We start from the raw sequence: 17000 nt of genomic DNA on the forward strand, positions 1-17000 counted from the left end.
CTCAATCGCGGGTCTTGACCACACACCCACACACAAAAATGCTTAAGCATAAATATTTCTACACCCCTCTATTCACACATATATGCAAATACAAGCACAAGAACACTTGTACACATGCACAATTATTTATACTCTCTCATCCACACACACACACACCACACACACCCCCACCCACCCCCACCCACCCCCACCCACCCCCACCCACCCCCCACCACCCCCCACCACCCACCACCCACCACCCACCACCCACCACCCACCACCCACCACCCACCACCCACCACCCACACGTAACATGGTGAAATGTACTCAGACATGCATGGACAGATAGATACACACAATCACAGGTTCAAAGAAGCCTGTGACTGTGGGAGAGGAAACCTGACCCAGGAAATCCTTTCATCCTTTCCTTCTATCAGAGGTATTCTGTTCAGACTGAACTGCAGGTGTGCAAAATGTCTCCCCACCCCTGTTCCACCAGCTGAAAGACCCTCCAACATTCCGACCCAATTCCCCCTGACTCAATAACCCACACCTATAACTCTCCCTGCCCAGGCTTGAACTGAGGTCATTCTGGTCTGGACAGTTAATCTCCGAAGCCTCCAGGACTGAGTGTGTGAGGGGAGGGGAGAGAGAGAGAAGGATGTATAACCTCCCCCTATCCCCCCCCCCCCCACCACCCCCCCAAGACTGCAGCCACCACAACCCAAAAATAATCAGAATTGCCTTTGGGGACACTCAAGAGATGGCAGGTGCTGGAATCTGAAGGTAAACACGCTCTGCTGGAGGAACTCAATGGCTCTCTTTGTGCCTTCGAGTGCATTTTGAGGCAGAGCCGTGTGCAAAAGCTTGCAGAGTGGAAGAAGCTAGCCTGATCATCAGGTAATCCCAGTATGTGATTCCAAAGTGCTGGAATTGCTTCTCACAAGCACCTCTTGTAAAGGCTTAGATTGAAAGGCAAGGAGGAAGCACTTCAAACAAATCCCCTAGCAAAGAACGCCTTAATGACTGGGTTTACAGAGCACTTACTTCCTCTTCTGCCACAATCCATTCACCGCAGCTAATAAGATAAGAAGGACATTGAGAACCAAAACGGCAAATCGAGCAAGAGGAGATTAGCTTTCTGTGAAATCCACCAACACTTCGCACCGTGAGTTTCCAAGACAAAATTTAGGCTGGAACTCCACCTCTGTGCCTTAACAACTATGTGGATAGTAGGCCACAATGACAACTTCTCAAACATATTTGAATAGGGAAGGCTGAGAGGGTCATACATGGGGTGGACAGTGGGAACGTTTACCCGGGATGAAGGCAAAGGTGTAGAGCATTGAGGAAGAGGCAAAAGAGAGGATCTGAGGAAGAAATCTGAAATCTTCAATGTCAAAAGTGAGCCTGCATTCACACTCTACAAGTCCATAAGACATAGGAGCAGAAATGGGCCATTCAGCCCATCGAGTCTACCCTGCCATTCAATCACGAGCTGATCCATTTTCCTACTGCAAGACCACAGGACTCACCACTCTCTATGCAAAGAAATTTCCTTTAAACATCTCACCTTTCACCCTTAAGCCATCGCCAGGCTAAGGAACAGCTTCTTCCCACGGGCAGTGAGGACGCTGATCGACCAAAAGAACTGCTCACACTAACCATCCGAGACTCTCACATTCATGAAAACAATATTTATTTATTTTTATAGATGTTACGTTTGTCCTGCATCTGTATTGTTTGTCTGTCTGTGTGTTATGTCTGATTGTGTGTCTGCATGTTTTGCACCAAGGACCGGAGAACGCTGCTTCATCAGGTTGCACTTATACAATCAGATGACAATAAACTTGACTTGATATCTTCCAGTTCTCTGCAATGAAGAAGCTCCTCCATACGTTCCCTTAAACATTTCCTCTTTCACCCATAACCTATGTCCTCAGGTTTGTATTTCACTTTCCCTCGGTGGAAAGAAACCTGCTTGCATTTACTCCATCTATAGCCCTCATAATTTTGCACTAATGTGGCCTCAGACATGAACTTAATCGGCATGGATAAGGTGGGCAGAATGCCTTGTTTCTGTTAATGACAACAGCTCTATGAGGGCCCTGTTGACTTCTGAAGTTGAGGCAGGGTTTGCCACGCATTGCACCTTACCGTCAGTGACTTCCAGTTGAGCCTTCGCGAGGATGCTGCCTGCCACGGTGAGGGCCTGGCAGATGTAGTAACCAGCATCAGACCTCTGGATGTTGCTGATGGTCAGGTCACCTTTGGAGGACACTGCTAAGCGGCTGGAAGGCTGTGGTGGCTGGTTGGGAAACAACAGGTTCTGGAAGAGAGACACAACAGAGACCCCGCTGCAATCAGTGTGCATCGCCAAACAGGCAACTCGAGCCTCACAGTGATGTGGAATTCACACAGCAGTATTGAGAAAGAGAAAGCACCAGGAAAGTAAATACTAGCAACTGTAAACCAACAAGGCCATCCCAAAATCATTTACAGCCAGCAAGGAACTATGATGGGGTTAACTGGAGACACATGGGAGACGCTGGAATCTGCAGTGACTTACAATCTGCTGGAAGAACTTGAGGCATCGAACAACATCTGTGGGAGAAGAAGAATGTTTCGATCTCTCGAGCCAGAACCCTTTTGTTGGCCCAAAGTATCGACCATTAGAACATAGAACACAACAGCACAGTACAGGCTATTCTGCCCTGGATGTTGTACCAACCCATATATTCCTAGCAAAAGAAATGAAACCCTCCCTACCTTGTGACCATCTTATTCTCCTTCATCCGTGTGCCTGTCTAAGAGTCTCTTAAATGCCCCAAATTTCCAGCATCCACCACCACCCTAGCAATGCATTCCAGGCACCCACAACTCTCTGCATAAAAATTTTTACCCCGGATGTCTCCCCTAAACTTCCTTCCCTTCACTTTGTACACGACCTCTGGTGTTTGATGCTCCTGCCCTGGAAAAAAGGTGCTGCCTGTCCATCCTATCTATCCCTCTCATAATCTTGCAGACCTCTATTGTCACCTCTCATCCTTCTTCGCTCCAAAGTTCTTGCTCTCCCAGGATAATTGTGATTTTTATTATCCATCTATCTCACGTATTCATTGCCTCTTTTAAGTTAACTCCATTATCTTGCCATCATAATTTTTCTTCACACATACCCGTACAGCTGCAGGAAGTCAGAATTTCAGCGCACGTGTTCATTGTACAATGTGTATGACAATAGACTCGCTGTCTTTAACTGGAACGCGAGGGCCAGAGGGTGAACCCAGCAGAGGGATCTTTTGGAAACCAGGCCCTGCAGATGAGATTCGTCAGCTTGTGGAGCTCCCCCACCCCTCGCGGTGACCCGAGACTTTCAGAGGAGGGCACAGTGGGCAAATTAACGCTTTTCAATTAGAGTGCCTGCAAATTCTCCACTCTCTTAAATTATGTCACCATTTAATTAAGAGGTGAATACTTTTATTAGTCAGTGATGGATGGTCCACTCTGATAGATTCAAGGATGATACCATTAGCCCACATTCCAGTGAGCAAATTGTCTCTTACACGTTCTGCAAATTATGCCTAACCTTGCATTATTTGTTGGAGAGTTCACAGCTTGCCCTCCATTAGCTGAGTACATTCCTCCTCTCAGAACAGTGTCCATACTCCAGCGGCAATGATTACATTCTCCCACTTAAAGCTGGCTGCCTCAGTAAATATCACAGCGTCTGGCTTCAAACTCAGCACTGTCTGCAAGGAGTTTGTAGGTTCTTCCTGTGACCCATTGTGGGTTTTCTCCGGGTGCCTCAGTTTCCTCCCACCCTCCAAAATCTTGTACATTGGGTAGAAATTGAGTGTAATTGAATGGCACAGGTTTTGTTGGCCAGAAGGGTCTTCTACCATGCTGTATCGTTAAAATACACATTTCCCAGTGCTTGTAAAATGGAGGAACCAAGAAAAATTAAAAATGCTAGAGTTAGGTCACTTACATGCATGCAGTTAGTTGCAGGACTCTTAACAGCATTCATGCTCAGAGGAACTGGAGGTCCAGATTGAAAATAGCCACGCAAAGAGAGGATGACAGAGAAGGCATATGCTATACGTGCCTTCAATAGTCAGGGCATCAAGTACAAGGTTAAGGAAGTCATTTTTCAGCTTTGTGAAACTTGGGTTAGGCCACATTGGGAATGCTATGTGCAAATCTCCCCACCCCCATTTTCAGGTAGGTTGTGGAAGCTTTGGAAAGGGAACAGAAGAGGTTCATTAGGATGTTGCCTGGTTTAGTTGGTGCAGGTTATGAGGAGAGGTTTCAACAAACATGTGGAGGTTGATTTCTCTGCTGCATCAGAGAATGAGGGGAGATCAGATGTAGATTTATAGAACTATAGGGAGGCATCAATAGTGTAGACAGTCTTTTCCTCAGGTTAAAAATGTCATTCTCAATGGGGGCCCTACTGCAACCACCCTCCTCCACCGGAGGTCACAGCATATTTAAGTAAAAAGCCACATTTTCTTTTCACCTCGAGTAACATCATTTTTTTTTAAATGTGGTTGGTAGGAGATAGTACAGAGGAAATCAAAACTTGACTGCTTCACAGGGAAGGGGGAAGTCATAGACTGAGCAGAGTCCTCAGCTATAGCTGGATAAAAGATTGAGAATGGCTGGTCTAGAGGACATGCATTAAAGGTCATGGGGGGGGGGTGGTTGGGGGCAGTTGCATAGGGCAAGTCCTTTTTTAAAAAAAAAGAGGGTGGTGGGGGCCTGGAAGCAAGATACAATAAGTGCTGTTTAAGGGGCTTCTAATGAACACATGAAAATAGATCAGGGCAAACAGCAAGGTTTTAGTTTAATTTAGCAAAATGATCATCATTGTGGGCTGCAGGTACTCAAGGTCCCATGAAATACTCTAGAACATTGACAAAGCTATATATATATTTTTAAAATTTTGACATACACTACAGTAACAGGCCCTTTCAGCCCATGCTGCCAAACTACACCAAAATAACCAGTAAGTTTTTTTTGAACAAATACAAATTCACACTTTAGAGGCTAATCAAAGAGAAAGGAAAACTTCACGACTGGTGTCGCTCTTTGGCCCTTGAATCCTGGCAACATCTTTCTAAATCTTCTCTGAACCTTCTCCAGCTTAACCACATCTTTCCAGGAGTGTGGTGGCCAAAACTGAACAAAATACTCTACAGGGGGCCTCACCAACGTCTTATACCATTGCAACGTGACCTCATGAATGCTGGAGAAACTCAGCAGATCACACAGGAGCCACAGAAAATAAAAGGCAGTCAATGTTCTGGGCCTGAGCCTGATTTGTCACTCCTGAGGAAGGGCTTAGGCCAGAAACATCAACTGCTTTTTATTTCCTACGGATGGTGCATGAGCTGCTGAGTTTCCCCAGAACTTTTGTGCACTGCACTAGATCCCAGCGTCTGCAGACTTTCCTGTTTGCCTACAACATGACCTCCTAACTTCTACACTCAGTGCTCCAACTGATGATGGTCAGTGTGTCAAAAGCCTCCTTGACCACCCTATATAATTGGTGTCATTGACAAGGTAGGAATTTGAACCAGTACCATGCATACTCGTGTAATAGTCGAGTTTTGGTGACCAATTTTTTGGGACAAATTTGGGGGGATGGGGATCGACTTTTGCACGGAAACTACTTTTGACCGTGGTAAGTACCCGCGTCATTCAAGGTGTCGGATGACCACACCAGGTGGTAAGTCCGCGTTGGGAGTTTGGATAGAAGGGTGGCTGGGGATCCAAGGTCAGGGGTGGGGAGTGGGGGGGGGGGGGGGAGTCAGAAACTCTGGTGAGTCTATGGGCAGGACTTCAGGAGCTCTGGTGGACAGACGGGTGGGTCAAAAGTCTACATTTGGGGCATTAGGAGGTCAGCAGGGCAGGAAGTTGGGGCCAAAATTGGGGGGCAGGGGCTGGTCAACTTTTACATGTGATATATGGAAATTACCCCAAATTTTGGACCAAAAAAGTGGGAGGGGTCAACCTTTACACGAGTATATGCAGTGGGTGCATAGCAAGTTCCCATTACAATGACCAGGCGGCATGAGAATGTTGTTTCATCTGGTGTAGCAGTGCAGTTTGATAATAATCTTGAACTTGAAGCCAATTATTTTGCTTCTGTGGCTGTGTTTGGGGGAGGGGGGGTTGCTGGAATGAGCCCATCTGATGGTGCAGAGGTCTTGGAAAGCCATGAATTGATTTGAGTCGCTTTAAAGCAGAGAAACACAAAGACTGAAGAAGCGAAGGATGAGGAGATGGAGGGATCTCAGCAGGTCAGGGAGTGTGGGCAGACTGTCCACTGACCAGCGAGGTCTCTAGCTGACCTGTCGAGTCCCTCCAGCACCCCGTGGTTAGCCGGCGAGGAGAGAAGAGCTGGGAGGTCACCTACCTGGGTGCCTTCCTTCTGCCAGAAGATGGCTGGTTGAGGATTTCCTTTCGTCTCGCAGGGGAAGGTGGCTGAACGGCCTTGGGCCACGATCTGATCCCTCGGCCGGACGACAAACTGAGGGGCAGCTGAGGGTTGACAGAGGACATGTGAGAGAGAGCAGAGAAGAGAGCAAGTGGGTTTGGTGAAGGATTTAGAACATGAACACTACACCACAGGAACAGGCCTTCAACCTGGTATCTGTGCCGAATACGATATCAAATTAAATGAAAGCTCTACTGTCTGCACACGATCCATATCCTACCTCCCCCTCTATCTGATCTAGAAGCCTCTTAAACACCATAACATCCGCTTCCACCACTACACCTGGCAGCCTGTTCCAGGTACCCACCACTCTCTGGGTAAAAAAAATCTGCCCCACACATTTTGTTTAAACTCTACCCACCCCCCCCCCCCCCGCCCCCCCACCTAAATGTGTGGCCTCTGGTCTGTGAAGCCTTTAGCCTGGGAGAAGGATTCTATCCACCCTGTATATGCTTCCTTCAATGTTATAAACCAGGTTTCCATTCAGCCTCTGACACTCCAGAGAAAATAACCCAGGTTTGTCCAATTAAAAACACAATGCTGGAGAAACTCAACAGGTCAAAGAGTATACTGTAGTTTATAGAGAAAAGATGGTTGGTTATGTATCATTATTTTTGCTCTATAAACTACAGTACACTCTTTGACCTGCTGAGTTTCTCCAGCATTGTTTATTTTGCTTATGACAAGACAGTGAACCTGTCTGAAATCTCCCACCCCACCACGGTTAATCCAAGGCCCGCTGGATAATGGTCAGTGGCAGGAACCCTGACATTAACCCACCACTGCCCAGAGAGGGATCAGGAGCCAGATTCCCCTCACTCCTTGCCTCTCTCTAGCCCAGGGCCCAGGGATCACTGGACAAGACCAGGGTCAGTAATCCCAGCTGGGTTCATCTCCCCTTCAGACCAGAGTGAATGAGCAGTGAACAGGAATCTTGACAGTTTTGCCCATACTGCTAACCCACCAGCAACCACGAGTGGATCACGAACAGGTGCTGTGCCGATTTTGTCCTCCCCCCCCCCCCCCCCCCCCACCCACCTCTGATATGCCTGTGTCTAATCCTGCAATCAGCTCTTCTTTCTACAAAGGCCAATAACCCTGATATCCTTTGTCTAGTTTTTTTTTTGTTTTGCTCTGTCACTATTCATAATAAGACAGTGGACAAGGCTGACAGAATCTATTCAAACCAACAGTGCATGAGGTGTGAATTATCATCAACAAATAAACATGCACTTTAGGGCACTTCACTGCCTTCCCATCTGTGTGAGTCTGTTAACCCATCGCCCTTGTGCTGTTGACGGGTCTACGAAGTCCATCTGCACAGACTGCTTGTTAAGCATTCCATTTTACTAAATAATAATCCATGTTCCACCAAAGAGAAATCACGGACTGCAGCTTTTAAGGAGTCAATTGAATAACACCTTCCTCTTCATGAAGGAATCTCGCCCTGTGAGAAGGGGTCCCTGATGGTAAAGTTCTCCGAAGTAGAAACGGTCTATAACTGGAGGACAGAATCACGAGCCCTTTGATTTAGCAGACAGAAAGCAAGCAGCGTTAATCTCGCCAGCAAAGATCAGGCTGGAGTGTGTGCAGATTTCAAGCGTGAATTGGGCTTTAGTCCACAGCATGACACTCATGCCAAGTTACCCACTGATTTTTAGTATTTACCAAGACATGATGGTTAAGCACAATTTCAGGGCCCAGCATGCATGGGCAATGCTGAACAAACACACGCGCACACACAGAGCATCCGAACAAAGCCCAGCCGGACATGGAGCCAAGCAAAAGCAGAGAAGGAGAGGTGCAGACAAAGAGAGAGGAAAAGAGAGGGAGCCCCCCCCCCACCACCTCAGTGCAACCTGTGTAGATCCGCTGAAAGGATTAATCCTCACCTTGGCTTGGATTTCATTGCCCAGTTAGAGTCAACCGAGGGTCAAAAGATAACCTGCCAGTGCAAGGCCCGACAGGAGGTGAAGGAGTTTAGCAGCTGGTGTCATGGATCATGACACAATGGCCAGGACTAAGTTTCAGATTGAGGGGTCAAATTCCAACTCAACAGCTGGGTCATTGACATTTTGTTCATCAAATAAATCCTGGAATTAAAACCGATTATCCAGAATGGAGGTGATACATTGTTCTAACACCTCCCCCCACCACCAGCTGAGCAGTCCTGCAAAGAGAGGACATTTGCCTCCTGTCCCAACCAGTCTGAGTTATAGGTGACTTCAGACCCATCGATCAGCTGACCCTTAAACTTCCCAGTGAGACAAAGAAACTCTGCAAAGAACTCAGCTGGGTCAAGCAACATCAGTGGGAGACAAAGAGTGGTCAGCCCCTCAGTTTGGGATGTGGAGCATGCTCCAGCCACACCCCATGTGGAGGAGAGGGTCTTTGAGATGATCACTCATTTCTGTTCACAGGGCAATGTTGACAGAGCCATGGATAACCAGAACCCACAGAACCGGTTACACATCTTGCTTTTCAATCACTTCTCCAGGCCGGAGACTCTCTCTCTCTCCTCTGGCCTCACCACTGAGATGTCAAAGTCCTCCACAAGCCTATCTGACAAGACTACTTGATGGGATGAATAGCCTACTTCTGCTCCCAGGTCTTATGATCACACATAAGCTGAACCATTCCATCTTCCCATTCATTGCTCCTTGTACAGCCACCACGTGCTCTGCCTTCATCCAAGATCTTTTCCAATCACATTATACAGCACAGAAACAGGGCCTTCTGCCCAGCTCACCCATGATGACCCAAGGTGCCTGCCTGAATTGATTCTATTTGCCTGCATTTGAAATCTTTGTTACCTTCTCTGCTTTTTCCTCCTCCTTTTACGCGCTCCTCTTTTGTTGAATATCTTCATACCTCAGAAATGAATTGGATTTAAAAGGATAAAACTCTGTGGGGAAGTTTCCCTTCAGGTTTGCTTCAAATCTCTCTCAATTTAAACCTATCCCCTTTACAACCATAGCACATGACAGCACAGAAACAGGCACCTTCGGCCCTTCTAGTCACTGCCAAACCATTTTTTCTTGCCTTGTCTCACTGACCTGCACCCAGTCCATTGTCATCCATACCTCTCTCATCCACGTACCCATCCAAATTCTTCTAAATGTTAAAATTAAGCCTGCATTCACCACTTCAGCTGGCAGCTCATTCCCCACTCCCACCACTCTTGGTGTGAGAAAGTTTCCCCTTATGTTCCCCCTAAACTTCTCCCCTTTCACTCTTAACCCATGTCCTCTGGTTTGTATCTCACTTACCCTCAGTGGAAAAAGCTCATCATAATTTTTAAATACCTCTATCAAATCTCCTCTCATTCTTCTACTCTCCAGTGAATAAAGCCCTAATCTGTTTAACCTGAAGTCTAGGCAATATCCAAATAAATCTTCTCTGCACTCTTTCAATCTTATTGATATCCTTCCTGTAGTTAGGTAGCCAAAACTGCACACAATACTCCAAATTTGGCCTCACTAATGTCTTATACAACTTTACCATAACATCCTAACTCCTGTATTCAATGCTTCCATTTATTCCTAAACCTCTCTTTACATCTTAACCCTATCCATCTGTGCCACCACTTTCAGGGAATTATGTATCTGTATTTCCAGATCCCTCTGTTCTGCAACACTCTTCAGTGCCCAACCATTTACCATGTATGCCCTTTCTTAGTTTGTACTTCCAAAATGTAACACCTCACACTTGTCTGCATTAAATTCCATTTCTCATTTATCAGCTCACTTTTCCAGCTGGTCCAGATCCCTGCAAGCTTTGAAAACCTTCTTTGCTCTCCTCAACACCTCCATAGTGTCATTTGCGAATTCTAGTTTTAGACTCTCCTACCCTGGGAAAAAGATTGAAGCAATCCATGATTTCCCTCATGATTTTATATACCCTTTGCATACTGTGACATTACTCACAGTAACGTGCTCTTACTATTGAACTTGGAACAGCCGTTTGAGTTAACTTGTCAGATGACTCCTAAAAATGATCCATTCATACTGTACCAGGTACAATGTGACAATCAACTTAAACTGGGGCTATCTTCCAGTTGAGTTTCCTTCGTGGCTAGATATACATCTGAAGTGGGATTCGCTGACCCCTATCTTCGTCCAATTCATTTACACACAGGAACGCGAAACCCTCATGGATTCCCTTGCTCCCACCCCAGCTCTTCTGAGCTCACCCACTCCTTCCACCCCCCTCCCCAGGAATCCTCAGCATGAGAAAGGGAGTGGTTATCCATCAGCCAGTGATCCAGAGGTGTGCAAAGGCCACAACCCTTACAACAGAAAGGGACGCAGAGTCGACAATTCCTTTCTCACCCTCAAGGAGGCTGCTCGACCTGCTGAGTTCCCTCCAGCAACCAAAGGTGGAATTTCAGACCAGACAGAGCTCGACTTTCAGCTTCTGATTATATTTTACCAAATGGCAAACTACCTTCTCAGATTTGAGACGTGATGATTTATTAAAGTCGTTTTCACTTCAGTGGAAATGGATCATCAAAAGCGATATTTAATTCATGATGGAATGCAGATGCCCCAGGCAGAAGGATTTTCGTTTTTTTTTTTTTTTTTAAATCATTTTTTGAAACCTTTGAGCATCATGTTTTATTCAGTAAGATCAAGCAATTACAGAGAGGAGGGCACTTGCTTAGAACCCTTGAAAAATCCTCTCGTCTCCACCAGTGTCCAAATGGAATTAGATAGCCAAGAGCTGCCCAAACATCAGAAAACAGTAGCCAGGACGAGGAATTATAGGGCAGTCTCCAGGATGGGAAAAATTAAGAAGTGTTTAATTATTGTACGACAGATCCTGCCTCCGGCAGGCTCGTCACTGCCCTTCTGAGATTAGACACCGTCAATGGGCTGCGGTAAATCTGAGAACCAGCCATTCAGATCAGGATAACGTCCAGATGGATAAGTCCCCTTCCAGAGACTTGAACACAAAAATCTAGGCCAACTCTTGCAGTGCAGGACTGAGGGAATGCTTCACTGCTAACCTAAACAAGATGCGGTGATTGTAGTTTACACAAAAGTATCAACAGTGTCTCATTTAGTTGCCTCAACAGCGATCTGTGTCCAGCCTTGCAACGAGTGCACAGGAAGGAAAGGTGGATTATTAAACAGAGATGCACCATCACTTGGAACTTCATTGAATACCAGAAAAGTGCTCCCATTATCTGGCCTCAGCATCCTTTACTTAGCAACGTTTCGGGCCAGAGCCCTTCATCAATGCATGAGCAAAAGCAGACAGTTGCCTGAATAAAAAGGTTGGGGGGGGGGGGGAGTGGGGATATGGAGAGGCAGGGGGAGGAGCACAGGAAATAGGTGGAGAAGGGCAAGAGGGCACAATAAAAAAAAAAGCTGAAGTGATCGGGGAAGGGGGGCAGGGCGGGGAAGGGGGGCAGGGCGGGGAAGGGGGGCAGGGCGGGGAAGGGGGGCAGGGCGGGGAAGGGGGGCAGGGCGGGGAAGGGGGGCAGGGCGGGGAAGGGGGGCAGGGCGGGAAGGGGGGCAGGGCGGGGAAGGGGGGCAGGGCGGGGAAGGGGGGCAGGGCGGGGAAGGGGGGCAGGGCGGGGGGAAGGGGGGCAGGGCGGGGAAGGGGGCAGGGCGGGGAAGGGGGGCAGGGCGGGGAAGGGGGGCAGGGGCGGGGAAGGGGGGCAGGGCGGGGAAGGGGGGCAGGCGGGGAAGGGGGGCAGGGCGGGGAAGGGGGGCAGGGCGGGGAAGGGGGGCAGGGCGGGGAAGGGGGGCAGGGCGGGGAAGGGGGGCAGGGCGGGGAAGGGGGGCAGGGCGGGGAAGGGGGGCAGGGCGGGGAAGGGGGGCAGGGCGGGGAAGGGGGGCAGGGCGGGGAAGGGGGGCAGGGCGGGGAAGGGGGGCAGGGCGGGGAAGGGGGGCAGGGCGGGGAAGGGGGGCAGGGCGGGGAAGGGGGCAGGCGGGGGAAGGGGGGCAGGGCGGGGAAGGGGGCAGGGCGGGGAAGGGGGGCAGGGCGGGGAAGGGGGGCAGGGCGGGGAAGGGGGGCAGGGCGGGGAAGGGGGGCAGGGCGGGAAGGGGGGCAGGGCGGGGAAGGGGGGCAGGGCGGGGAAGGGGGGCAGGGCGGGGAAGGGGGGCAGGGCGGGGAAGGGGGCAGGGCGGGGAAGGGGGGCAGGGCGGGGAAGGGGGCAGGGCGGGGAAGGGGGGCAGGGCGGGGAAGGGGGCAGGGCGGGGAAGGGGGGCAGGGCGGGGAAGGGGGCAGGGCGGGGAAGGGGGGCAGGGCGGGGAAGGGGGCAGGGCGGGGAAGGGGGGCAGGGCGGGGAAGGGGGGCAGGGCGGGGAAGGGGGGCAGGGCGGGGAGGGGGGCAGGGCGGGGAAGGGGGGCAGGGCGGGGAAGGGGGGCAGGGCGGGGAAGGGGGGCAGGGCGGGGAAGGGGGGCAGGGCGGGGAAGGGGGGCAGGGCGGGGAAGGGGGGCAGGGCGGGGAAGGGGGGCAGGGTGGGCAGGGCGGGGAAGGGGGGCAGGGCGGGGAAGGGGGGCAGGGCGGGGAAGGGGGGCAGGGCGGGGAAGGGGGGCAGGGCGGGGAAGGGGGGCAGGGCGGGGAAGGGGGGCAGGGCGGGGAAGGGGGGCAGGGCGGGGAAGGGGGGCAGGGCGGGGAAGGGGGGCAGGGCGGGGAAGGGGGGCAGGGCGGGGAAGGGGGGCAGGGCGGGGAAGGGGGGCAGGGCGGGGAAGGGGGGCAGGGCGGGGAAGGGGGGCAGGGCGGGGAAGGGGGGCAGGGCGGGGAAGGGGGGCAGGGCGGGGAAGGGGGGCAGGGCGGGGAAGGGGGGCAGGGCGGGGAAGGGGGGCAGGGCGGGGAAGGGGGGCAGGGCGGGGAAGGGGGCAGGGCGGGGAAGGGGGGCAGGGCGGGGAAGGGGGGCAGGGCGGGGAAGGGGGGCAGGGCGGGGAAGGGGGGCAGGCGGGAAGGGGGGCAGGGCGGGGAAGGGGGGCAGGGCGGGGAAGGGGGGCAGGGCGGGAAGGGGGCAGGGCGGGAAGGGGGCAGGCGGGGAAGGGGGCAGGGCGGGGAAGGGGGGCAGGGCGGGGAAGGGGGGCAGGGCGCGGAAAAATGGGAATGGCCTAGCAGAAAGCAGAAAAATGGGAGTGGGCTTACAGAAAGCAGAGAAATCGATGTTAAATGCCATTGGGTTGGAGAGTTGCCAGCCGGAATATTAGATGTTGCTCCTCCAATTTATGGCTAGCCTTGGTTTGGGAGTGCATGAGGCCATGGACAGATGTGTTGGCATGGGATTGGAGCGCAGAATTGACGTGGTCAGTCACTGGAGATTCCGGTCATTGCTGCGGAAGAGCAAAGGTGCTCAACAAAAAGAAAATAAAGGAAATCAATTACATGCTGTCCCTTTTGATCCATTCCTACGGGTGTGAAAAGGACTAAAGTCCTAACATTGTTAGGTCTCTAGACAGAAAAAAGCATCTGAACATTTTAAAGAAAATCAGAAGTTCCTAGAGGGCATCGGCATGGCCTGATATGTCTGCTATTTCAGCAGACATTTGTGTGTCAACCGTGCAACAAGGTACAAGAAGGAAAGGGGAGTTACAAAACAAGAAATGCCATCACTTTGAACTTAATTGAATACCAGAAGAGTTCTCCCCATATCTGACCCAATATTCTAGTGCCGGGTTTATGAATCTACAAAGGTCAGATGCTAGTTATTGTCATGTAAGAAATCAGAAATGTAATATTACACAAAATTTCCAAATGGACTTGAATTGGATAGAGCACGTAGAGTGTTTAGGAAGAAACTTGTATTGTTCAATTGCTGCGCTCAGTTTTGATCAGATTAATTTGTTTTCAAGATGTGGAGACTTTGAGAGTAGCCGACCTGAAAGCTCATCATTTTCAGGGGTCTTGGTGTGAATGTGGTGAAAAAGAGAAAATTTAATCCTTCAAAGTCTGTACTTGGGAAGAAGGGTTATAATTTCTCTTTTTGCCATCCTGCCATACTAATTTTTTTTCCTGGGGAGTAATCAGACAAAATTCTTCGACAATGAGATGGAAGCTGAACTCACTGTCATCTCCTCTCAACACAGCCTTCCTCTTCCCACCCTCCCTTCTCATTTTGACCACAAGGCCAGGCTTTATTCCAGAGACCTGACAGCCATGGCTTGTCCCTGACAGTTAGTCCTCCAACATCACAAACATTTCTACGACTGATTCCACCTGCATTGAATTCGCCCATCGTTATTGAATGAAGATCTACCGGGACCAATGCCTGAAGAGGGCGCACAAAATCAGTGAACCGGTGCAGACTCGAAAGGCCAGCCTGTTTCCACTCCATAAATGGTTATATGATTAGTCTGCCATAATGCAGACAAAGATTCCATCAGACTATATGACATAGGAGTAGAAATAGGCTCCTCAGTCCATCAATTCTGTCCCAACATTCCATTATGACCTGATCCATTTTCCCCACTCACTACACTGCCCAGCCTTCTCTCCTAACCTTTGATGCCCCGGCTAATCAATAGCTCATCAATTTCTGTTTTAAGTACACCCAATGACTTGGCCTCCACAACCGCGGTGGTATCAAATTCCACAGATTCACTACCTACTGGCTGAAGAACTCCCTCCACATCTCTTTTCTAAGTAGACACCCTTCAATACTGAAGTTGTGCCCTATTCTCCTAGACTTTCACATCATAGGAAACAACCTTTCTACATCTACTCTGTCCACGTCTTTCAACATTCAAAATGTTTCAATGAGATTCCCCCTCATTCTCCTAAATTCTAAAAAGTACAGGCCAAGAGCTGTCAAAAGCTTCTCATATGATCATCCTTTATTGCCCAGAATCATCCTTGTGAACACCATTACTATCAACATTTCCTGGTGCCCCTTGCAGTCAGAGAAACGCAATGTTCACAGGTCTTGTTTAACTTTGTGAACTTTACTGGTTAGTTCTTTGTGCTGGTGTTAACATTTCCTACAGTTTCCACACATCAAAAAGGTCTGACTGGCTTCTTATGGATTTGGAATGCCTTAAAGGCAGGTGCAAGATCATAGTTATTTCTTCAAGACCATTGTGGACAAAGCTACAGTACAACTCTGATTATCCAAAAAAAATCCGATTGTCCAAAATATTTTGGAGCCGAACTGACCTCACAGGTTGGAAAAAAAATTAACTCGACATGAAATTAGAACGATGATTGTCCTCATTCCAGGTAATTCCCTCCCCCTCACTTTCCATTTCTTCTTTACCTACCCCTATTGACTTCTCTCTCCAACTCTCCCTCTCAAACTGCGTGCCACCATCTCCCAGCCACAAGCAATTGGAAGAAACCCTTGACCCGATGTCATTGAGGAGAGCGGCCTCCTAGGCAGGAGCTCAGGCTCAGTGGCATTACCTTCTTCTCTCCCTCCTTCCTGGGCACAGCGGAGCTCTGACGCTGACTCTGAACCCTCCCCTCAGCCTACTACCGCCAAGTGCACGTAGGCGGTAAGCCTAACAAGGGAGGATTTGGAGTCAGGACTCAGGGTTGAGACAGGAGCCAGCCAACTTGCCAGCCCAGGAAACCTCCCCAGGGATCAGTGGCAGCGGTGCATACATGCCGGGGATTGGCTGTGGTTGGGAGGTTTCTGTGATCGGCGGTGGATTGCATTTTTTTTGGAAAGAAATAAACATTATTTTAATACTTAAAAACCCTTCCCTTGTTGTTTGTTGTTGTTTAAACAACGCTACGAGAGATTTGCTCTTGCGACTGGGCTGTTTTTAAAAAATGACCAGTTCTCCAAAAAAAAACATTGATCCAATGTAGGCCTGGTTCCAACCATCTTGGATAATCTGAGTTGTACTGTATAGTGAGGAATTTTAGCCTAAATTGATCTGGAATGGTACATCCATCCAATTCTAAGAAAGCCTATGATTCATCTCATCAACATAATTCAATTACGTCAGTCTCAGGTGAATCCCAAAAACTGTTCCCCCTAGACTTGACTGCTCCTAGCTAGCCCACCATTAAATCAAACTCTGCTGTCTCCATATTTCATGAGGAGATGGAGGAGATTTGGTCTGTCATTAAAGACTCTTGCAAATTTCTACAGGTGTACCGTGGAGAGCATTCCGACTGGTTGCATCACTGTCTGGTATGGAGGTGCCAATGCACAGGACAGGAATAGGCTACAGAGGGTTGTGAACTCTGCCAGCACCATCACAGGCATCAGTCTCCACTAAGGACATCTACAAGAGATGGTGTCTCAAGAAAGCAACCTCTATCCTCAAGGACCCACCACCACCCAGGCCAAGTCCTCTTCACACTGCTACCATCAGGAAGGAGGTATAGAAGCCTGAAGACAGTCACCATGCAGCATAAAAAGAGCTTCTTCCCCTCCGCCATCAGATTTCTGAATGGACGATGAACCACCGACACCACCCCACTTTTCCTCTTTCTTTGCACTAGTATTTTTTTTTAAAATCTTATATTTACAGAATTGTAATTTATAATAATTTTACACCTTGTTCTGCACAATACTGCTGCCACAAAATAAGTTTCATGA

General features: G+C 49.5%; 1 protein-coding gene across 29 annotated transcripts in view; it reads right to left on the reverse strand.

The window, feature by feature from the left end:
- robo2 (roundabout, axon guidance receptor, homolog 2 (Drosophila)) overlaps window positions 1-17000 on the reverse strand; it is a 1057280-nt gene that overhangs the window by 152067 nt on the left and 888213 nt on the right. For all 29 annotated transcript variants that reach the window (XM_069889083.1, XM_069889099.1, XM_069889096.1 and 26 more), the window contains 2 exons: window positions 6401-6525; window positions 2137-2308 (listed from right to left, as the gene is read on the reverse strand). In XM_069889083.1, coding sequence (XP_069745184.1) covers window positions 2137-2308; window positions 6401-6525 — 297 coding nt within the window. The remainder of the gene's footprint in view (window positions 1-2136; window positions 2309-6400; window positions 6526-17000) is intronic.

Source organism: Narcine bancroftii, chromosome 7, assembly GCF_036971445.1.
Source record: "Narcine bancroftii isolate sNarBan1 chromosome 7, sNarBan1.hap1, whole genome shotgun sequence".
Classification (NCBI taxonomy): Eukaryota; Metazoa; Chordata; class Chondrichthyes; order Torpediniformes; family Narcinidae; genus Narcine; species Narcine bancroftii.